Source organism: Monodon monoceros, unplaced genomic scaffold, assembly GCF_005190385.1.
Source record: "Monodon monoceros isolate NGI ecotype Baffin Bay Population unplaced genomic scaffold, NGI_Narwhal_1 Super_Scaffold_5, whole genome shotgun sequence".
In the NCBI taxonomy this organism is placed as follows: domain Eukaryota; kingdom Metazoa; phylum Chordata; class Mammalia; order Artiodactyla; family Monodontidae; genus Monodon; species Monodon monoceros.
The window spans coordinates 111,960,547-111,983,750 of NW_021703782.1; the positions used below are offsets into that span (position 1 = coordinate 111,960,547).

Consider the following 23,204-nt stretch of genomic DNA (forward strand, 5'->3'; position numbering starts at 1 on the left):
CAGTGACATAGTCATGGAGGCATTGGGGGCGGGTGTCCCTGCCACACCCCCAGGAAGAGGTAGAGCTGGACTTAGGACGTGGGCTCCCAGCATAATTAAATGCCCACATTACCACGTGGATGGACACGGCCGCTGCAAAGGTCCCTACAGGTGAGCAGCAGGCAGGGGTGGGGCGCAGGGAGCTCCCAAAGGAGGGCCAGGGGTGCAGGGCATCTGTGTGTGTGTGAGATCCTGCCCTTCCCCCTCAGCCTGCGGTCAAGTTTTGCAAACACCACCCTTGCTCCCAGCTGTGTTCACAGGGTGTCAGAGAGGAGACTTCGCTTGGGGCAAAGGGGACACTGGTTGGGGGACAAATGCAGAGGAGCAGCTTGGCATTTGATGGATGGCATAGGGTGGGCGGATAAGACAAGGGACGGGGGACAAATATGGGACTTGCAGCCCCGCTGGGAGCTCGGGGCTGAAGGGAAGCCAGCGAGCGTGGGATGGGACTCCCTGACCGCTTGTCGAGCACTCGACCGAGAGCCTCGTCCCCCAGCTGCAGGCCAACCTGACCCCGGGGCCCCAGCTCCCTCTGGAAGGCCAGTGTGCTCGCCTCCTGCCCGGTGGGAGCCAGACGCCCCGGGCACGGGAAGGCACCATCCCAAAGGATGCGGCGTGTTGCTGCAGGTGTGCGGCCATCGCCCCCAACCGCTCCCGTGGCCTTCATCTGTATGTCGTAGAGAGGCTGTTATGGCTGCGCAGGGCAAAGCATCAAAAGGACTCGTAAAGCTCGTCTGATGATTTGGGGTTTAAAGCGCTGGAGGTGAGTTTGGGGCATTTTAGGCAGGAGGGAACAGCTGAGTGGGGAAGCTGAAGGAGACAGATCCCAGGAAAATTCCATGAGGGGTTTAACGGAGAAATAATCATTTCCTATGAAAGATAATGACTTCTCTGGAGGCTGGTATCAAGATTTATTGGCCCAAGAGGTTACAGGGATTGGAGCCAAGGTGAGACCTTGGAGAGAGTAATCTTGAAATTGAAGTCTTGCCCCAGGTCAATATATTTGAGTGCCACAGCCCTCAGCTCCGCACACGTGACGTCGGCTGAGATTAAATGCATCCAACACCTTCGGTGGATGTACTTCCTCCTCTGGCCAGTCATTTCACAGCCCCATGCTCCCTGGATCCAGCTGTCACAGGAAGGCGAGGCCAGGGTTTTCATGAGTCCCCCTTGACCAGACTCCCTTCAAGGGCGAGGGGCCACGGGCTGAAAAATGACTCCAGGGGCACAACAGCCTGCTGGGCACCCCGGGAGGCCCTCTGTCCAGCTGCAGGCGTGGCCACACATCATGCAGAGCCATCAGCCCCAGCCCATAGCGACCAGACCCGAGACTATCAAATTTGAGGCAAATCTGCAGGGTTTCGATGTGGGAGATTTATGACCCTGCCAGACGTGTGTGTGTAAAATACATAATTCGTCTCACACGGCCTCGTAAAGCCAAAAGGGTCAGCAATGAATAGAAAAAAATAAAAAATTACAGCCTAATTTGTCAGAAAACTAATAGGAAATCAATAAGAAAGCTGTAGTTCAAAATTTGTTTTGAAATTGTGTACTTGGAGAATGAACACACATTTTGCCCCATGGACCCAAACTTCTTCTGTGCTCTAAGGTGGGCTTGGGAATATCGGGGGGGAAATCTGCATGAACTCTCGTAGCTGGTGCTTCCCGGGACCGTGACCCTGTTCTCGGCGAGTTGGAGGTATGACGGAGGCTGGGCTGGTGAGCTGGTCCACCCAGATCTGAGAGTCGGCCCCAGAGGCTGGAGCCTGGTGAAGGGCTGTGGGGGCTCCTGCCTTCACACAGGGACCCTGCAGTATTCTATGGGATCTGAGAGGCAGCCCCTGGGAGCTTTGCCAGACCAGCTTTGGAGATGCCGCCCACTCCAAACTACAAGCGTATGAAAGTCTGGGTCTCCCCAGGGTCCATAAATGTAGTTAAGTGAATGACTCCCTCTCCTGAAGCTGGATCAACAGCAGGACATTTTAAGCCAACACACCGTTTGCTTGATTCCCCGGCAAGCAGGTATTTTCCAATTTGAGAATTGTAGATGGAGGATGGATGGATGATATAGTTGATATAGGTAGACGACTGATAGATGATATAAATGATAGATGATAGATAACTAAATAGATGATAGATGAGTGATCGTTGATATAGATGACAGACAGGCAGAGAGATTGCTGTAGGACGTTGGAAGTAACTTTCAAGAGATCCAAGCACAGTATAAGTGAGCCCCATCTCAAGAAATCCTAACCACATCAGAAGTTAGCAGCACATCTGAAAGCTGCTTCCTTTATAAAAGAACTGACTGTTGTTAGGCTCATTGAAAAGCCACTTTTCCAAGTGCACAGACAATCCAGGTCAAAAATACTGAAAATACTGAAATGAGAGACCCCCATCAGGACAAGTATGTTGAGAAGATACTGCACTGGTTTCTAGTGAGTTCCCTGGAGCACAAGCTCAGATGTGCTCTCACGTTAGAACCAACACACACGCTATCCAGCTTTCTGCTCATCCTGGGGAAGGCGCGGCACAGGCCCCCACTGTGGCCGCAGACAACACTCAGGGAGCTGGCAGACAGGATACCAGGGCCGGCCACTGTCCGAGTCTGTGCCCTGGCGCCTGTGCTTCTGCAGGGCTGCTCTGGGTGAGGGGTGGGCTGGCTGCTGGGACCCCTCAGAGCCCATCAGCAGCTTGTGGGATGGCTGCTGTGGGTAGAGGTCGGTGCTGCGGTGGCCTGTCCTTCAGCCCGTGAAGGTCAGCTGCCCTGGTCCTTACACTGAGCCAGTCCCAGAGCCACCCTGCCCAGCCTACTGAGGCCCCCGTCCCCGAGGGCTTGCACCCAGCGGTCTCGCCTTGTCCTCCCAGCTCAGCCTCTCCCCACTTCCTTCCCACAGGAAATCATCCTTATGCTTGAATCAACATTAACTTCCCGGACGCCTGCCTGAGTCTCGTGCTGAGAGAGGCAGGCACTCTTGTCAGGGGACACCTGGAGGCCCATGTGGCCCGAGGGACGTCCCTGTAGGAGCACCTCGCGCAGGGGCCCACATGCCGAAGCCCTTGGAACCCTCCGGGGCCTCGCTGCGTCGCTGAGGGCTCATTCGATGGCCAGCCGGGCAACGGACTCTTGTATCTTCCACGAGGCATCCCGAGCACCCTCGGGGAGGCCAGGGCCCACTCCCACCCCCGGAGGACGGGCCGGAGGGTTGGCTGGCCACAGGTGAAGTGACCTTCTGCCCCTGAACTGCCACCTCCTCTGATCTGCACGCAGGGGACACACACTGATCTCCCAGCCCCAAGTCATTGACTGGACACCACGGCGGCACCAGGCCCTTGGCCTTCGTACATCAGAAGCAAGCAAACGTCTCCATGGATGGTTTCCCAATGAGGCAGAGCTGAGGCGCGCGTCAGCACAGGCGTGACCCCAGACTCAGCGCCTGGCCTCCCCGACCCACCAAAGCCTCTCTCCTGGCCTTTGCTGAGGCCCACGGCACCCTGTCCTGGCACGTGGCCTCCAAGTGAGTCCGTGGGAGCTGCTCCTTGCCCGGCTCCTTGGGACCGTCTCCCTCAGGGCCGTGACCTCTGGGCCTTTCTTGGCCAACCAGCTCAGGACGCACCTGCACATCCTTTTACCTTAATCTCTCTGGGTCAGAGTCAATGTCCAGTCGATGGCCCTCTATCAGGTGACTGCTCTGCATGGTGGCCCTGCCCAGGGCAAGTCCAGGCTTCCTAAAGCCCCCCCGACCCCCAATGCTCACACGTGCACACACGCAATCACAACAACATCACAGACATCTGTGTCACCTGAGCACCCCCCCATCTTCTCAGAAGTCCTGTCTCCCCACGACTGCCCAGTGGCCTCTGTGTGAGCCCAGGCGACACAGCTGCCACCCGCTGGCCCCTTCGCCTCTGAGAGCTCGGCCAGCGTGTCGCACAGGATCCTTCTGGTGAGCTGGGTGGAGACCAGATCCACCACCTTGGCTCTCTCCACACCTGGGAGGTCGGCGCGGGGGCCTGAGCCCAAACCCAGAGCTGGGTCCCCCCGCCCAGAGCCGGACAGACCTGGGTCCCCAGCGGCCAGAACGTCCCCAGCTCTGGATAGGGTTGGAGGCTGTGCTGACAGCCTTGGGAGCCCCCCCTGGGGCATCACCTGTGCTCCCACACAAGGGAGACCCTAGCCAGCTGAGCGGTTCAGACCACCAGCCACCCATGGCCCGGTCCCTCCCAGCAGAACTGGATTCACCCAACTTGTCCCCAAGGTTTCTGCCCTGTCCGGCAACCTCCAGACAGAACCCCGACTCCTAGGGCCCCAGGGACAGTGGCTCAGGCAGGCCCTCCTCAGACAAGGAGGACAGCTCTCCCGTGATGATAAAGGTGTCTTCCCCTGGGGTGCCCCACGAGCCCCCAGGACACTTGGCATCTTCCGGCGGGGAAGGGAAGTCTTCTGAGTGGGCACTGGCAGGGTTGGCCTCACTGTCTGCTGGGAGGATGGGAAGCGGAGGAGGGAGGTGGGGGTCCCAGTGCGTGGAGGACGGGAGGTCGGCACTGCCGTAGGACAGCACCTCATGGACAGGGGACAGGATCTCAGTCAAGACGCCTCTGCTCAAGGGAGGGCAGGCTTCCTCCAGGACAGAGGGGGCTCTGCTCTCCCCACACCCAGGTGCCTGGCTCTCGGCTGTCAGGGCTGCCGGCCCACCAGGGGCCCCAGGAGGAGCCCGTGGGCTCCCCGGGACCTCAGGCTCAGATGAGGCCTGTAGGGGTTTCCCGTCAGTGGATGGACTCGGGCGGGCACCCCAGGGCCCCTCTGGGCAGCCAGCTGAGGCCTGTGGAGGCCCCGTCTCTCCTCTTTGGCCGAACTCTGCCCCTTCAGAGGCCGAGGTCCCCGAAGGAAAGGAAAGGGACAAGTGTAAGTCACCAGAGGAAGAGGTTTGGGGTGGGATTGTTGTGTCAGCAGACTCTGGGGACCTCCCTTTGGTTTTTCCTGTGTTTGATCCACTAGTCGGGCTCCCACTGGTTCCAGAATCTTCCTGCCCCTCCCCTGGGCCCAAGAAGCGAAGCAGGACAGGGGGCCCCCAGCGTGTTCCAGGTGGGATGAGCCCCCTGTGGGCAAGCAGCATGCTGGGGCTAGTCCAGCACCAGCACCAGGCTCCCTCAGGCCCTCCCGGTCCCAGACCTCGCTGGATGCCTCTGACAGCTCTGAGCCCGACCGTGGAGACAGGGTGTTGGGGAGCCCTGCTGCTGGCTCCGGCCCTCCGCCCCAGTGGGACCCCCGGGAGCCTCCAGCAGACAGCCCCCCAGACTGGCTGAGGTCTGCGCCTGGGGTGTTCCTGGCTTCCCCATCCGACAAGGAGACGGAGCTCTCGGAAAGCTGGACCAGGATGGCAGATGCTTCCTGAGACTCCTGGAGGGAGGGACAGGATGGGACGCTCCCTGAACGGGGGGTGGGGGACCGTGCCGAAGACCCCGAGCAAGTGCTGGGAGCAGACTCAGACTTGGAGCCCAGGTCCAAGGGCTCCCTGAGCTGGGCCAGGGGATGCCCTCGCGCTGGGCGGGGGGTGCCACCACCTCGGCTGCCACAGCTGCTGCAGAGAGAGGAGAGTTTAGGGATGATGTCACCACCTTTCACGCTGAGGACATCCCCCCAGCACAGGGAAGCGCAGGCCCCACACCTCACAGCCCCTGGACCAGAGGATCAAAGCCAGAAACCCCCCGGCAGAGGCAGGGTGTCCAAACAGTGGGGAGGCAGGGGCTGTAGGAGCAGGCTGGCTCTGACTGAGAAGCTGGACCCCCCGGCAGAGGCAGGGTGTCCAAACAGTAGGGAGGCAGGGGCTGTAGGAGCAGGCTGGCTCTGACTGAGAAGCTGGTCCCCTTACGTGCGGACTGGTCCTCATGCAGGAGGCAGGGGCGTCACCTGGAGAGGCGGGCAGCTGGGCAGCTTTCTAGCGGGAGGAAGGGGCACGGGGTTTCTCCTGCCAACTGGTCTCTACCTTGCAAGCACATCAGGACATCCTGGGGGGTCCCCTGGAGGGAGCCCCGTCTTCCAGCCTCCTCCCCGGGGCCCAGAGCCTCCGCAGGGGCCCTTCAGCTACCGCAGGTGCTTGAAAAACCTGCCTGCCAGCCGTCTGCCCCCAGAGGGAGGTGACCGTCAGAGGCCAGGGCTCCCTGAGTGGGACCTGCCTTCAGGGGGGGCTCTGGCCTCAGTCCGCACTGGGTCAGGTAGCTGAGGAGTCACCATCTGAGAGGCTCAGAGGCAGTGCTCCCTGGAGGGACCCCTCATGCTGGCCCCGCCCAGGATCTTGGGCCGATTCATCAGGTGGCATCTTTGTTTCCAAAGGGGGGCGATCAGATTCAAGAGGACGTGGGCGTGGGCTGGGGTGCACGGTGGGCCTGGCCCAGCACAAGGGGCACCGGCAGGGAGTGAGGGTCTCTCAGCAAGAGGGCAGGATGTTCTGGCCAAACCGTCTCCAGGCCCCAGGGCCCCACCAGCCCGAGCAGCCCACCAGGCCTCCCACCTCTGCTCCCCTGAGCAGCTTTCCATGGCGACGGGCTCCTCCACGGGGCTGCTGGCAAAGCCCAGCCCCAGTTCCGACTCAGCTCGGCTCCTGCTGCCTTCAACCACCTGCTGGAAACACTGGAGAAATGCCGTGGGCAGGGTGTGGCCACCTTGCTGGACATCAGTCCGTGTCCCTTAGCTGTGGACAGAGCCCCGTGCTCTTGTGGCCACAGTAAGGAACACAGGCCGTCCCCCAAAGAGGGCCATGGAGACCCCCACTCATCAGACACCGCTCCTCCCGGTGAGCTCCAAAGACCCCTCAACGGACAGATCCAGCTGGAATGGGTCAACACTTTCACCTGATGGACGAGGCGACAACACGCCCCCCCCACCCCAGAGGCACACGGGAGGGCCCCACAGAGCAAGGCCAGGCCCCCACCAGCCTGCGGTGAGCGCAGGGCCAAACCTAGACTCACACTGGCTTCCCGGGGGCTGAGGGGACCCCCTGCGCTTGGTGAGCGTCGGCTCCGGCCCTGGAAGTTTGATGCTCGGCTTCCTGTCGGAGCCGAGGTCTTCTACCCTGCTGGCTGGGGGCTGGGCTTGGTCTGGGGGTCTCCTAGGAGGCACAGAGGCTGTCAGCGCCGACAGACGCAGGACGCAGAGGACAGGGGGTCCCGGAATTCTGAAGCCACGGGAAAATAGCCTTAAAGTTCAAAACAGCCACAACACCTGCTTGTATTTGGTTAGAATGAGGACAGAAAAATACGTGGTTACCTGCTCTTAAAATTACCCACTTGTTGGATAGTTACGGATGTGAGGACCCAGGAAAAGCTTTAGAAACATCATTTAAAGTGTAGGGCCCTCTTCATGTTAGTTTTTCTGGTGTGTTCTTGGGCAGGTCTGTGGGCCAGGGGACCAGCCTGACAATAGTCCACAGCCCGGCCGGCTGTTCCGAGCAGTCGCAGCCCCTGGGAGGGAGCAGTAGTACCCGGTATGGGTGGCCTCACCCGCCCCCGGCCCGCCCCCACTGTCTGAAAACGTTGGCCGAGGTGTGCTCGGGTGGCCTTCCTGCAGGGCCCTGTGCGCTCAGACACAGGGACAGCGAGGCCGGGGTCGCCCCCATCACACAGCTCGGGCCAGGCCCACCAGGACACAGGTGTGTCTGACCTCGAGCCTGATGCTGCCGCGAGCTGCCGGGGCCCCACCGAGGGGCCGCCACTGCTTCTGCCCTGCTGGTTACCTTGGCCCATGTGGCCGTGGCTCTCCGCCAGCTGGCCTCCAGCGTCAGGCCTGCCGCTGGCCACGGGTGTGTCCTCTCCCCACGCCAGTCTCGGAGGCTGCAGGTGACCATCCCCAGCTGAAGCTACCCAGGCGGGTGGTGTCCTGTCCTCCTGCTTGGTGAGTAGGCTGCAAGGCAGTGCAGGGAGGTGGTAACTGCCCACCCAGGCTGCACTGCCCCCACCCCCAGGTGACCAGCCCTGACCAGAACGTTCCACAAGTGGAACAACACGTCACATCCAGGGGACAGCTGCGGTCGGAGGCCGCACAGGGGCGAAGGAAGACGGTTCCTGGCCCCTCCCTGCCCGGCCACTTCCCAAGCAGGGCCCACACCCCCAAATGGGGTCACTGCTGGGGTGTCGAGACGCGGGCATGCCATGGGGCGTGGTGGGAGGGAGACTCCGTCTGTGCCCCAGCACAGGGCAGGGCAGACGCCTGCCCCCGTAGGACTTCTGCGTGGAGCCCGACCGCTGGCCCAAGGGCCGGCACCGCGTGTGCCTGCTCGTCCCACCTGAGCCCTGGGCACATGGACGGGCAGCAAGAAACCGCCCCGTCACAGCCTCAAGGAGGGGGCTGGGGAGCAGGGCTGCCGGGTCTCCTGATTCCTCCTGGAGTTAAGGTCATGCCCCCAGGGAGGCCTGTTCTAGAACATTCTGCCACTCTCTCAGGTGCAGCTCGGCGTTCCTTCTGTTCCCTTTCTCCCCAGGCACATGCCGCAACTGGACACAGCTTGCTGCTCTCCCCAGGGTGGCCCTGAGCGTCCCCCCTGGGATTCACACTCACGTCAGGGTGTGGACAGGGGAGTGCGGGCTGAGGGCCATCTCAGAGTTGAGAAGCCGTGTCTCGGGCCTTTGAAGGAGGAGACGGCTCAGGGGCCAGAGCTCCAACCTCTCTGGGGCAGGACCTGGCGGGCACCTGTCAGCACCAGTGTGTCCAGATGCAGGGCCTCACCCGGGCCCGCCTGGTGCCCCGGAGCAAGGATGCAGAGGAAGGGAAGGGGCTGTGCCCGGGCCCAGAACCAGGCCAAGGAGAACCGGAATGAGAGGCCCTGCCCCCTGCCCTCTTAAAGGCTTATCACCCCTCCCCCAACCCTCCCCGCACACACACGGGGTCTCAGGCCGGGAGCTCAGGGCATCCTGGGGGGCTGGGGAGGGGAGGGGCCTCACAAGCACTGGTTCATGGATGCACCCTGGCCCCGACCCACTCGGAGCTCCACTGAGCTTCTCTTGAAGGAACGAAAGAACGCAGTACACCCGTCCCTTGTTCCTCCGTGTCACAGGACCTCCCGGGAACATAAAGTCACCCTCTCGTGGTGGGTTCCAGGTGCTCTGAAGCCTCTCGGTAAATACACAGTTCTTCTCTCCTTTCTGACTTGCATCACTGGTGTGATGAGAAGAGCATAGGAGCCAGGTACCCCACGACCTTGACCGCGGGTCCAGGCCCACCAGCCTCGGGGCGAGTGGCCCTACCCGCCCAGTGCTACAAACAAACTCTCGGGTACCAAGAGGGTCCAGTCAGTCCAGGGAAGCCTTTCAGAGATTCCTGGGGTGGGCGATCAATAGCGACGTGAGTTATACATCAGTGCATGGAAGCGCTCTCAGAGGGCGGCACAGTGGCGCTCGGGCCGGGGGCTGAGTGGGCAATGACCCCCTTTCTTGGGGGAGGCATGAAAATGGACCCCCTGTGTTGGAAGGGGGCCGCTGGACAGCAGTCGTGCCTCCAAGGGCTGGTGGGGTCCCTGCGAAGCCACTCTTGGGGGCCGAGTCCCTTTCCAGGATAGGGGCCGCCTTCTGCGTCCTCACCCCCAGGTTGTCGCTTCGGGGTGGGCAGTGCTCAGATTACAGTCTGGCAGGCGGCCAGCCCTGGGGGACTTCGAAGCTTGCTAGGAGGAAAAAGGGCCTCCCAGGGCCATTTTAATTAAGATGGAAGGGAAGGGGGTGGTGCCGGTGCGGGGTCATCAGTAAACTCTCGATGACAAAAGCAGCTCCGCTTCTGCCCACACCAGGGCCCCCGGCCCTTGCCCCAGATGACTGAGCCTGGGCTGGGCCCCTCTCATCTGCCAGGAGAGGCTCTTCTGCTGCAATCCGGGGCCAGTAGCCCCGAGGCCAGGCCTGCGGGAGAAGGCCAAGCCGTCCCGGCTGGGAGAGCAGCCCACGCCAGTCCTGAAGGGGGGGTGCCCAGCAGCTGGGTGGCCACACATGCAACACCCTCTGTCCTCCAGCCAGGCCGGTCTATCTGCTCTGTCTCACTGTGCCCTACAGCAGCCCAGGGATGGTGGCACCCCTGGCCCCATTCAGCAGCTGAGGAAACGGGCTCAGAGAGGGGAGGACACACCTGGGCCAGCGGCACAGCTGGGACTGTGCCAGAATCTGCCTGTGCTCCTCCCACTGGGCCGCTCTGGCCTCTGCCCACAGCCCTGTGGGCCGGCCAGCAGAGCCGGGCCCCCCCGGTGCCCCCAGCGCCCCCGCCCCTCCTCCCCTAGGCCGGGCCAGGTGCGCAGGGCCCAGCGGCCGTGACACAGTGGCCACGCAGCACAGGAAAGGCTTTTAACGGCGAGCACCAGGACCAGGGCTCCCCCGACCACTCACCGCGGGACTTGTGGGTTCTCGGGGCTCCTCCGGGGGCACTGGCTGCCAGGCCTGTGTGGTGTCGAGGTGCGCGGGGGGGCGCGAGGAGGCCTGGGCGGGCCCCTCCAGCTGCTGGCTTGTCCCAGGGCCCTCCTCCCGAGTGGCCTTGACTTCGCGGCTGGAACTCTATGAGAAACAGCACAGAGCGAGCTGGCCCATCTCCTCTTAGGAAAAGCGGGAGGCAGGCTGCACGGGCAGCAGGCGCGGCAGGGCGGCCGGCGGCACGGTGGACAGCGCACTCGCGAGAGTGGGCACCAGGCTGCGACAGGGGGTCCTTGACTCGTAGGAGCCCCACACCCTGTCGCTAACGGTCCACGGCAGGTGCAGACACGAGGCCCAGAGCCGGGGGGTCCTTGCCTGAGGACGCCCAGGTCCCTGAGCTGGAACCAGAAGAGGGGCTGTGGAATCCGGTGGCCCTGGGCCCCCTCCTGCAGGCTGTCCTGGGGCAGGCAGCACCTGGGTCTGGCGGTCACATCCGTGCAGGTTAACAGCGCAACTGCTAACCTACCCCAGCTGCTTCACAGAACCCAGTCCACTCCAGCCTCCCCTCGCCAGGCGAGACCGTCGGCATCCCTAACTTACAGGAGGGACGCTCAGCTTGGGGACAGGCGCCTCCTTCCCGCGACAGCGGCAGGAATGGGGAGCGGGAACCAGGGCGCCCTCACGGCTCAGGGCTCCCAAGGGGCTGGCCTCTCCGAGGAGCCCAGGCCATGCTCTCTCCTGCCTCGGCCCCCTCCTCCACCACCAACCCCCAGGTGCTGAGTAAAGCCCTGGCCCCGCCCCCACTCCAGCCTCACACCCCCTTCCCCCCGGGCCCCCCACCTCCAGGCCTGGAGCACCTTCCAGCCACTGGGGGTCTGGTTCCTCCTCCAGGGCCCGGCCAGGGCCGCCTAGTTCAGGAAACCCACTTTGCCGCCCGTCCCGCCCTCCACCTGACCCCTCCAGAGTCCCTTTCCACCCTGGGTCACAGATGTTTTTACAAGGGACTCGCACATTCCCACAAAGCAGCCGGGTGACAAGCGTTTCCTGGCCAGAGGCCGAGCCGCCAGGCCAGGTGAGAGCACCCACCTGAGGCAGCCTGCTCCGGGCCCGAAACTCCTGCCGCAAGAGGGCCGTGGACCTCTGCAAGGAGAGGATGTCCTTCTGATGCTGCAGGAGAAGCTTCCTCTCTTGGGGGGAGAACAGGTGGATGCTCCGCAGGTACCGGATCTCCCTCTGAACCAGCTGGAGGAGAAAATGGCAGCATGACCCCCCGGCCCAACACATGCTGGGCAGCGAGGAGTGTCGGGGGGGAAAGCCCGGCTCTGGCGCTGTGCGGGGACCCTCCCTGTGCCCCTCCAGATGCCCCTGTCCTTCTCACCCTGCTCAGCCAGGAGGCCCCACGCACTTTGGCCCTCTCTTAGATTTGGCCAACAGGAGACTCTGGCAGGAGGGAAGGCGGGCGTTCCCCGGGCGCCCGCAAGCGAGGCTGGCACAGGCTGGCTGCACCCTTGCCCTAACCCCTACAGCCCTCCCTCGCCAGGTGCTGGGCTCTGTCCCTTTGCTGAACCGTCCCTGACTCGCCCCTGCTGTGTCTCTGACGGCACACCTCTCGGCAGAACCTCCCTGCCAGGAGCACGCCCCCCGTGGGAGGTGACAGCCGTCACAGGTCAGAGGATGAAACTGAGGCTCAGCAGGGCTGGGTCCCTTGCCCCAGTGGTCAGGGGCCCAGACCCAGAGTCCACCAGTGTCTCCTCCTGCAACACAGGACCCCAGGATCACCGCCTCACTTGATAATTGGACCCCTTCCGAGCCCTCTTTGCAGTTCGCTGCCCTTCTCCCATTGTCCCCCCTGCCTGGAACGCCCCACGCCTGCCTCCCCACCTCCCCGGTCCACACAAGTTATCTAGGATGGAGGTCAAGTCCACCACCACCCCTCACTTCCCAGCTGAGGGTCCCCAAGCAAGGCCAGCCCCAGCCCCAGTTTCCTCATCTGTATAAAGAGCATGGCCACCAGCCTCCACCCCACACAGTGTCAGGAGACCAAAAGGAAAGGAAACTGGGCTCAGAGCAGCTGGGAATCCCCTCTGAGGTCAGGCACACCCAGCCCCTCCCGCAGCCCCACGAAACACACACTGCTGTAGATTTCCCATAATGAGGCCTGGACAGGCCCAGCCGCTGTGCTCATGTTCGCAGCCCCAGTAGGGCAGCGGGACCCCCCTCGGTATTGGCCCGGGTGGATCCAGCCCTCACCAGCTCCTGCTCAAGGTTGCTGAGGGCCTGCTGCTGCTTCTGTGCCGAGGCCACCGGCGCTGCATAGCTGCTGGTGCTATTCAGATACCTGGGACAGGAGATGGACTGACTGCTGACCTTGGGCCCAGCAAGCAGGTGTGAAAACCGCAGGCCTGGCGAGGTCTGGCGGTCCAGGTGGACCTGGCACGCCCTCTTCCCACAGCAGGGCACTGGGAGGAGGCGGCCGTGCGTGGGCAGCCCAGGCTGTCAGACTTCCCACCCCTCACAACCACCTTTAGACCTGATAGAGGGAGGGCAGCGCCTCCCACCCTGGTGCCCCCGCCCAGCCAGAGGGCTCTTTGGGGATGGAGGGGGCAGCCATCATGGAATAGAAGACCCACAGCCTGGCATGATCGTAAACCGCCGGTGATCTTAACTGGAAGGACGTATTCGGAGACCAATACGGGAATATCAAGAAGCTTTAAAAAATGCTTTCTCACTGACGATAATTCCACTTCCAGGAATTTACCTTAAGGAAATCGCCTCTGGGATGGTCATATCTCACGACACAAAGTTGGAGACACCCCCGGAGGTCCAGCTATAGGGGCTGGCTAGGGCGATTTTGTTGTCTCTACGAAAACTCAAGTTACAAACAATATGTGCGACTATTCCCAATGCTGTTTAAATAGACATGCGTGCATTTGCATCAACAAGAGCTCTCAAGACAGACTGGAAAATGAGCAGAGATTATCTCAGAGACGTGGGACTATGGGTGGTTTTACTGTCTCTGTATTCACTTTTCAGTACTTCCCGTCTTATCTAACTTTCATACGCAGCAGCCCTTAGCCCCGAGGACCGCGGCAAGGATCGCGGGCGGGGCCGGCGCGGCGCGCATGCGCTCACCCTCTGGGTGCCGATGCTCCAGCCAGGCCAGCTCTGCGCGCGTCTTCTCTTCGAGAGCTTTCTCGCGCAGGCGCAGCAGCGCAGCCTGCTGCTGCGCGCGCAGCTGCCCTTTCCGCAGGCTCTGCTCCAGCATCTGGAGCGTGCAGTGGCTGAACTGTGCGGGCGCCACGCTCTGAGGCCTCGTCTGGCTCCACTACGGTGGGGCAGACGACCGGGCTGTGTCACCACCTCTGAGATTGCAGGCCGCTTGGAGACCAGCCTCACCGAGTGGGAGCAGCACGCAGCCCAGGGAAGAGGCTGCCGCCTCCAGGGAGCCTTCCCGGACTGGCTGCCTCATTCTTCGCCATGTCACGCCCCCCTTCCCGGGGCAGGGTACCACCCCGCCTCCCGACTGCTGGCTCCCGAAGGCAGGGCGGGGTTCGCATCGTCTTGGCCCTGCGCCCAAGCCAGGCTCTTGTTTGTGCTCTAGAAGGGTCAGGAAAGGCTGGGCCACCCTCCCTGAAATGTGCCACCAGCACTGTCCCGGCCAGCCCAGCCCGAAACACCTGTTGAAATGCCTCCCCGTCACCTGCCACCACAGGCGTGAGGAAGGGGCTTGAGCAGATGTCAGTTGGAAGGGTGGGTGGTACCCACGGCAGGGAGAGCCTCCCACAGCCCAGGACCTGCAGTGGAGGCCCCTGGGTGCAGGCTCTAGGAGAGGTCGGTCTCAACACCTGATGGCCCCAGGCAGCTGAGGGAGGACTGGGTCTGATACCCAGTACCAGTGACACCACTGGGTCCCACTTGCGTGCCCCTCCCCCAGGGACCTCTCCTGTACCTGGAGGATGGGGTTGTCCCAAGGGTAGAGCCTGGCCAGGGGCAGCTGGGAGGGGGTCTGGTCTGGTTTCCGTTCCTGCACAGGCTCTGAGGACAGAAAGCAGGCATGGTCGGGTCACGTAGGGGCTCCAGGGGCCTTTTTTTACAAGAGGACCTCACAGAGCTAGGATGTCTGGGCTGCCTAATGCCCACCACCCTCCACACACACATAACCTTCACGCCAAATCTTCAAGAGGCCGTGAAACAGAGCAGGACCCTATGGTCCTTCCCCGCCATGTCCTTGGCCTGCCTTTTGTCTGTAGAAAAACTTTTGTCAAATAAATTTAATCAGAGAAGTGAGAAAACGTGGAAGCAAAGGAAAGTAGTCAAACAGGACAAAATAATCATAGTTTAGTCATTAAACAAAGTCGAGGACCTTTAGTTCCTCCTCAGGGACTATGGATAATATTCTGAGCCGTATCCTGTGAGCTGTCTTGTAGATACTGAAACCCCCGCCGGGTGGAAGAAGTTACCTACATGATGACCAGGCTGTAGCCATGACGTAAGCTGCCGCAGTTCTGAGAACTGGCCTCGAGGAAATGGGAACAAACCGACCCTGGAACTGAAGGCTGACTGTACCTAAAGCAGTCAAGGGCTTCCCTGGTGGCGCAGTGGTTGAGAATCTGCCCTGGTCTGGGAGGATCCCACATGCCATGGAGCAGCTGGGCCCGTGCGCCACAACTACTGAGCCTGCGCTTAGAGCCCGTGCTCCACAACAAGAGAAGCCACCGCAGTGAGAGGCCCACGCGCCACAGCAGAGTGGCCTCCGCTTGCCGCAACTAAGAGAGGGCGCGGGGTGAGGAACGAGGACCCAACCCAGCCCGGAAAAAAAAAAAAAAAAAAAAAAAGCAATCAAGAGGATGCTGACCAGACCGCCACGCGACTAATTTCACGATGGTTATCGGAGCGGACTGTGCTGCCCTGTGCGCAGCCCCTCCCTCCACCCACCCCTGAAAGCCCCCTTTATAAGCTCTTGCCCTTAGGGATTTCCCTGGCGGTCTAGTGGTTAAGACTCTGCACTCCTACTGCAGGGGGAACGGTGTTCAATCCTGGTCTGGGTAAGATCCACATGCCATGCAGTGTGGCCAAAAAAAAAAAAAAAGCTCTTTCCCCTTGATAGGCAATGGGGGGGGTTGGCCTTTGGACATGAGTCTGCCTTCTCCCCCCAGTTGCTAGCCTTTGGGCTAAAACAACCTTTCCTTTCTACCAACACTTGTCTCTCGAGTATTGACTTTTGAGGGGTGAGCAGTATGAGCTTGGACTTGGTAACAAAAGAATTTGTCTCCAGCAGACCAGCACTCCCTGAAATGTTAAAGGAGGTCCTTCAGGCAGAAGGAAAATGAGGCCAGAGGTGAAAATCTGGGCGACCGCAAGGAATGAAGAGCACCAGAAATGGAAAAAAAAAAAAATATATATATATATATATATATATATATATATATGCACACACATATACACATACATACACATATGCATATACATACGTGTGTATATATACATATAGATAAATATACTGATATATAAATTTTAAAAGCTTGCTGAGTGTTTAAAACAATAACAATGTATTGTGCAATTATAAAATAAAGTAAAATGCATGACCACAATAGCCTAAAGTCCAGAAAAAAATGGAGGGCTGTAAGGGCCTCCTACACTAGGTGAGCTGGTGGAATGTCACGTGAAGGTGGACCCCAGGTGCCACTGTTAATCCTAATGCAACCAGTAAGGTAAGTTATAGCTCATAAGCCATCAGCAGAGAGAAAATGGAATCATAAAAACAAGCCAAAAAAACCTTGTTTAATCCAAAAGAAGGCAGAAGAGGGGAAATAAAAAGGACAGTTGAGACAAAAGAAAATAGCAAGATGATAGACTCAGAGCCTAACGATACTGGTAATTCTGTTAAACGGAAATAGCCACGCGTTCCAGTTTAGAGGCGGAGGTTGCCGGACTGGATAAGACAAATAAATACCAAGATCCAGCTAGGTGCTGCCTCCAGGAAACACACCTGAGACACAAAACCACAGCTCAGCAAAAAGTGGAAGGATAGAAAGGACAGACCAGCCAGCGCTCGTTATGGGGAAGACGCAGTGGCTGGGTCAGTAGCAGACACAGCAGGCTGCAGAGCAGAGCGGGTCACTGGGGACAGAGAGGGTTATTCCATAAGGAGAGAATTTTAAGGGAATCAGTTCCCCAAGAGCGCAGACACTCCTAAATGGTGACGTGCCTAACACCAGAGTTTCTTTTCGAGAGCACGTGGAACTTCCACCAAGACAGACCCACGTCCCAACATATTTAGGCTCATACGACCACGAGGAAATGAAACTGGAAGTCAGGTGCAGGAGCAAAGCCTCACGGGGAAGTGACGTGTCCGGCTGGGGGTGTGCTCACATCGTCTGCCCCCACCGGCTCAGCCAGGGCTCAAACTCCCAGAGGTTGTGCTGCGCTGTCCCTACAACCTGCATATAAGGGACCCCTATTTGCCAACACACAATGCAGTAAGGGGAGTTGAGCAGGATGTTCATGGGGCCAGCACTTGAGAGGCCTCAGGGAAAACCTCTCAGAGGGACAGAGGGACGGAGGTGGGCGTTTTTGCAAACCTGGGTAGAGTGTGGGGTCGCCTGTTCCCCAAGGAGCAGGGACAGGCTGTAAGCAGGACTTGGGGGAGATGGTGAAGGCCACCCTGCAGGTCTGCCCAGAGCAGGGCAGACGACCCACCCGCACTCTTCCTTACTCGGCCACGGCCCCACTGTTGCGCTGTTTCACTGCATGTCTAACCGAAAGCTTTCTCGCTGTCATCCAGGCTCACTGTCCCCAGGTTTGGGTGGGTGGGGATGGTGGCCCGTGCTTGCCCTTACGAGCAGGAGGCAGTGCTGCCCGATGGTCAACCACACGGTTCTGGCATGAGACACACTTAGTTTCAAACCCCAGGTCCACGCTCCCCACGTGGCCGTGGGCAGGTCGCCCCATCACTGGGCGTCTCTGTTGGGTGCCTGACCCAGCCGCCCCCTCGGGGGCCACGCGGGGAGTGTGCTGTACCGGCTGCTGCGTGGCTGGCTCTGAAGACTCTCACCTGCCTGAGCTGACTCTTCCGCCCAACTCTTTCCTTCCTCGGGACTCGGAGAGGGCGCGGCCACTGCGGCTCACACTGCCTGTCTGGGACCCCACCCGGCCCCCACTCTACGCTGGGAGGGGGCCACACCTGGGTCTGGCTGTCATGGTGCTCCCAGAGCTCTGCAGCTCCAGGTCCACACACACCTGTGGCTGCTCCAGCTCCAAGGCCATTCCTAGCCTGGCCTGGGTCGAGCGTTTCTCCATCAGCCGCTGGGAGGGCAGGAAGATGGTGTGTGTTGTGGAGTGGGGACCAGGCAGCCTCACAAGCACTGGGCCAGGTGGGGTCCCAGGGAAGCGCCCAAGGCCGGGCAAGTCTCCAACCTCAGACGCCTCGTTTGTCCATCCTCCATGGGGGTCCAACAGACCCTCCCTGCCCCCCAGAGAGGGCTGGACATGGCAGGGGTGGGGGTTGGGTGGCAGCTGCCCAGAAGAGGGAGCACGGCCAGGCCTGGAGCACCACCTGGGGGATGGGACACAGGGGGGTGCAGTGCGGCTTCATGGACACCTGGGAAGGAAACCACAGCTCTGCATTCCGCTGCTGTGGCCACAATTACTCAGCAGGTAGGAAGCTGAAAACAGGCACAAGGGGAAGGAAGAAAGGGAAACGGGGCCAGGTGTGCACACACAGACATGTGCACACACACGCGCGTGCACAAGCACGCACATGGTGCCTGGGGTTTGGCTGCTCTCCTGGGAAGGCCTCCCTAAATGCACTGTGAGTACATCCCATGAACAGTCAGTCCCTGGACCAATGACCTAGAGGAAGAGTCACTTCCCAGAAGGGTTGTCACATGCAGCTAGATCACACACATCCTGTCCTCGCCGGGGCTGGGTACCATCTTCCCCTTCACGGGGCACCGCTGGGCCGGGGGGTTGGGCAGAGGTGGGCTCGGAGATGCGGCCCCTTCCCTTCTGGGGCAGACCCCCCGGGACCCTCACACCTCAGCTCCTGAGCTCAATGGAGAGCCCGAAGCTCAGGTGCCCACAAGCCCAGGACACGGGCAGGTGGGAGGCCCAGGCTGTCGTCTGTCACCCCAGCCAGGGGTCCCCAGGACACTGGTGGAAATAAGTCCTGTTTCTGCTGTAAAATGGGCATCCTCCAGCCTCTGCGGGCAGCTGTGCTCTGCCCTCCTCGGCACACCCTCCCCACCCTGACCCGTGCTTTCTGCCAGCCTTCCACAGGCTTGGCCGGGCAGCAGGGGCAGTGCTGCCCCTTGGCAGGGAGTGGGGCCAGCCTGTGGCAGCCCCGGAAGGGTTGGCCGGCTGACTTCCAGCCCATGTCTCAAGAGCAGCTCCCCCAGGGCCTCTGCGTCTCCCAGACCTCCAGCTCCGCCTCCTGCCGCAGAAGGGCCAGCGTCTGTTCCTGCTTCCGCTCGCCCAGCTGCGGGGAGGACCCAGCCTCAGGGCTCCCCGGGCCCCCCCCCCCCGCCTGCTGCCCTCCGTGGCTCCCTGGCAAGTCCTCAGCTCAGAGGGCAGGCGGTGCCACCTCCAAGAACAGGAGCCTTTTTGGAGGGTCCCCCGGAAGGACCACTCCGTCCAGCCCACCACCTTGCTCCCCTGCCTGCAGCCTAGCCCCTCGGCTGGGCCGGTCCCAGGGTTTTCTCCCTCTCCAGGCTCTCCTCCCTCCTTCTAATTTCTATAGTTCCCTGCCTGGGGCCTCTACCGCTCAGCCAACCCCCAAACGGAAGGGGCCTAAAGGTGACACACCTTCAGGGACTCCAGAAAGCTCAGGGACTTCTGCCAGATGTTGGACAGCAGACCTGCAGAAACCACGAAAAGGGGCGGCTGAGCCCTCGCTCAGCCTCAGCACTGGGCCTGCAGGGAAACACACTGGGGAGGGTCCCTTTCCTGAACCTCCAGGGAGGGTGGGCAGGCCTGCAGCCTGCGGGGGAGGGAGACAGAGGCTGCTGCGTCGCCCCACCCTCCCAGGTGGGGAGGGGCTCGCCCTGCCTGACCCTGGGCCACACTCCTCTGGGAGCAGGGACCCCAGTCTGCAGACACGTGACCAGGGCCAAGAACACAGGCCTCGCTGCCAGACAGGCCTCGGCTCACCACGCATCCGCTGGGTGACCCGGAACAAAGCACCAGCCCGCCAGAGCCTCCACGGGGACATCCCTGTAGTGAGGTGACCTAACACCTGCTCCGCACGGGTAGCCGTCACGGTTGCCCTAATTACGATCACAGCCCAGCGGGTACGCGGTGACACAGGCGGAGGGTCACAGCCCAAGGCCTCCCTGGGACCTCTGGGACTGTCCAGAATGCGGGCACAGAAACCTCAGACTCCCCAGGGGCAGCCGAGGGCTTCTGTTCCCCTTTGGTGGCTCCGAGGACCCATCCTGGCCCTGCGGAGGCTGCCTAGGTCAAGGCGGGGGTGGGGTTGACTCCACAGTCAGAGGGTGGGGCTGCCGGCGGGCTCCCTCCTTGCCCCGCCCTCCACCTTCTCTGCCGACCCCAGTGACAGCGTCAGAGGAGGGCATGCAGGACGGCCACTCCCTCCTGTTGGTTCTTGGACAAGCTCCTGGGTCGTCACTGGCCAGTGTGCCGAGAGGGTAACTTCCTCCCGACTGTGCCCTCCTTCCCAGAACAGAGCGGCTCAGCTTTCCACACTAGAACGGCCAAAGAGCTGTGAACGATGGCTAAACCTGCTCCTGGGCGTTTCCACGGCGCTCAGGAAACGCTGAAGCACTGAGCCCAGGGGCGGGGCGGGGGCTCTGGCCGCCTGAGCGCTCGGGGTGATGCCTGGAGTGCTCTTTCCTGCTCCCAGCTGACTGGCCACATCGGGAAATGAAGACACTTTGCAGAATTCCTTTAAGGTGTCTGTTCTGAGCTGCAGTTCCCTCGAGAAGGGGAAACTCCTCCCTTGCTTTTGTCTGTGGCCCTCGAGAGAGAGGGTGAAGCCGGAGAAGGTGGCCGGTCCTGCCCCGAGTTCCCGCTGACCCTGCTCCAGGGGCCCAGGAGCTTCAGAGACCCGAGGCCCCCAGCGCTTCAGCCCACAGAGGGGAGTTTGTGTTCATCTGTGGCCAGGCTGGCACCCCCGACAGGTCACCAGGGAGACACGGGCTGCGTGTCCCTGAGCTCTGAGCTGTGACCCAGGAGAAAGCAAGCCGTCCCTGAGGCGGGCGCGGCCCTGGCTGGCCGAGCAGCTGGCAGTCACCTTGCAGAGCAGAGGACGGCAGCGGCCTTGCTCCCCAGCTCTTGACGGCAATCGGGGAGGAGCCCCAAGAACCCAGCACGACCTGCCCCCCAAGAGCGTCTGGTGGCCGTGAGGGTTAACACACACTCAACACGTGGCAATGAGGATGAGGACAGGTGTGTTCTCGGTGACAGGGCTGTGGTCGGGGACCCACGGCCTCAAACCAGGACGAAGCCGACGGGGCCCCGCCTGGGTGTGGGGCCGCCGCGTCTGAGCACCGGAGCCTCCCAGTCCGACCACAGCCGGCAGCTGCCTGTGCCGCTTACATTTAAACTCAAAGGAAACAGAAATGTAAAATTCCACTCTTCAGTGGCACTGGCCACGTCCCAGTGGCTTCACAGCCATGTGTAGCTGGTGGGCACCGTATCAGAGAGCCCAGCATTGAGACCATTTCTCTCATCGGAGAAAGTTCTATGGGACACACTGCCGCCAGTGGTGAAAGCTGGAGGCTGGCCGACTCATCTGGGCTCGAATCCCTGCTCTGCCGTTTACTGGAGGGAGGTGATGGGTGCTTCTCCGAGCACTGGGGTCCTCCTCCGTGAACGTGGGCACGAGGATGGGACCTGCCCCGAGGTAGGGCGAGACGTCGTGTGTGACACGCTGTGCCGGGTCCAGGGGTCCTCGGGGCCCTCAGGAGATCATTCATGCTTTCAGCAAATATTCTCCAAGTACTCCCGGCCTGGCAGGCACTGTTCCAAGAGCCGGAGCTGCCAAGAAAGCCAGACTCTCAAGTTCCTGTGGGCCACAGAGACAGAGGCACAAACACGAGTCTCACTCCCACCAGGCACGCCAAGCGGCAGCACCTGACCCAGCCCAAGTGCTATCTGGGAGGCTTCCTGGAGGAGGCGTCTGGCAGGTGCTATCTGGGAGGCTTCCTGGAGGAGGCGTCTGGCGGGAGCGCTGTGCAGGCACCCTGGTCTGTGCTCACTGCTTGGCGTCGGGCTCCTGAGATCCTGCTCTCAGCCACTCCAGGCAGGAGCAGCTCAGATTTCAGAAGATTCTTTGGGGCTGCCTGTAGCCTCAGGATAAAGAGACCCTGTCAGAGAATTTCAGTCCACAAATGCACTGAGAGGGGCGCTGCCCAGCCCTGTCCAGAGGACAGCGTGAGGGCAGCTGGGGCTCCGCCCCTTCACGCAGGAGGGCCTGAGAGCTGAGAGCCGGTAGTCCAGCCACCTCCCCCCCTCCCTGAAGGCAGAACTGGGAGAGCAGCAGCTTTTTCTGGAAGATCGGGCCCTGGGCCTTCTGGGGGTCATGGGGGGATGGGGCCTGGCCGACAGCTCCGCCACCCGGAGGACGTCCTCGTGGGAGGCAGCGGGGTGGGGGGGTTGGGGGGGAAGCAGCGCTCTGCCCTCTTTTCCCTGGAGGGCACAGCAGGGGTGGATAGGCCCCCTGGTGGCCAGCCGGGCACCCTCCCACCAGGCTGCTCCTTTCTCAGGAGGGCTATGGCCCAGCCCCTTGCCCGGCCAAGAGGTACCCCTGGGGAAAGGGCAGCTCCACACAAAGGGGCTGCTGACCTCAGTTGTTGTTTGCCCTTGCCTTGGTACCCAGGCTACCAGTCGAGGGGGTGAATCGTGGGAAAGCTCACACCTTCCCCACCCCTGATGTGTGGTCCACCATCCAGGGATTTTGTCCTTTTAACCAGCAACTGATGGTTTTCCCCTTAGGGATGTCGAGAGGATGCCCTTCTCTGCCCTCACCATGGGATCCAGGCGGGGCTGCCCGTCCCCCGAGGCGCTGTACCACCTCCCTGCCGCCACCCTGGGCATCGCCTGCCCACCCTGCGTGGGTGAACACAAGTGTACAGGACGCACGTGGGCTGTGCGTCCCGGGAGGCCGCAGTGAGCTGGCGCTGGGGACCAGCAGGAGTGAAAGCTAAGGGCGCTGCAGTGCTCGGCCCTCCTGCTTTCTGTCTTAGCTCCCTGCGTCCCTGCGTCCCTGCGTTACGTCATTCTACAGACAGGGCGCAGCTGATGGTGCAGAGGGGCCAGGGTTGCCCGAGCTCTCCCAGCTTTCTGGAACAGACGGTGGTGCCCAGGTTCCCAGTTCCAGCTCAGCCAGAAGGACGGAGAGAGGTGGATAGAGAACTGCATCTGAGCCCAAGCCCTGGTCCCAGCCCATCCCTGGGCGCCCCAGGCAGCTCACTGCCCCTCACTGGGCCGCACTTCCTGGACGAGGAGGGGCTGGAAATGTCTACCCTCTTCGGGGTAGATTCTCCCCTTGGGCACTTATTGGCCAGGACCTGACGTGCTATGTGTTGTAACGTGTGTCTTCTGATCACCTGCCCCACCCTCCCCAAAAGGCAGGCACCTTGAGGGCATGGCCTGGTGCCCAGTCAGTGCCAGGCTCAGCAGGTGTTCAGCGAGCTTGTTCTGAGCACAGGGAAGATGAACCAAGAAACCAGGGGGCTCCCCAGCAGCCCCTCCCCATGCTGGGGAAGTCTCCCAGAGCGAGGGGCAGGGGGATGTGGTGGCACAGAGCCTCCTGCCTCAGAAGGCCC

At 61.3% G+C, this 23,204-nt stretch overlaps 1 protein-coding gene and 1 long non-coding RNA gene across 2 annotated transcripts; both read right to left on the reverse strand.

Moving 5' to 3' along the window:
• Positions 1 to 942: 942 nt before the first annotated feature.
• On the reverse strand, positions 943 to 8,990 carry LOC114884512. The gene is made up of 6 exons (XM_029203501.1): positions 8,977 to 8,990; positions 8,594 to 8,659; positions 7,773 to 7,939; positions 7,009 to 7,088; positions 6,552 to 6,670; positions 943 to 5,621 (listed from the first exon to the last, which is right to left on the reverse strand). The coding sequence occupies exons 1-6, from the start codon at positions 8,988 to 8,990 to the stop codon at positions 4,718 to 4,720; spliced, it is 1,350 nt and encodes a 449-aa protein (XP_029059334.1). The 3' UTR covers positions 943 to 4,717.
• Positions 8,991 to 10,324: 1,334 nt separating this feature from the next.
• Positions 10,325 to 12,312, reverse strand: LOC114883609. Its single transcript, XR_003790629.1, has 3 exons — positions 11,798 to 12,312; positions 11,506 to 11,661; positions 10,325 to 10,563 (listed from the first exon to the last, which is right to left on the reverse strand). It is a non-coding gene; the product is annotated as an uncharacterized LOC114883609 (long non-coding RNA).
• Positions 12,313 to 23,204: the final 10,892 nt, after the last annotated feature.

Excerpts from the sequence above, each read along its gene's own strand:
- LOC114884512 (XM_029203501.1), bottom strand. Across the intron at positions 7,940-8,593 it reads TCCCCTGTCCACACCCTGAC|CCTACTCACCAAGCAGGAGG; the intron begins GTGAGTGTGAAT and ends ACTGCCTTGCAG. Across the intron at positions 7,089-7,772 it reads CCACGGCCACATGGGCCAAG|GAAGCCGAGCATCAAACTTC; the intron begins GTAACCAGCAGG and ends CGGCTCCGACAG.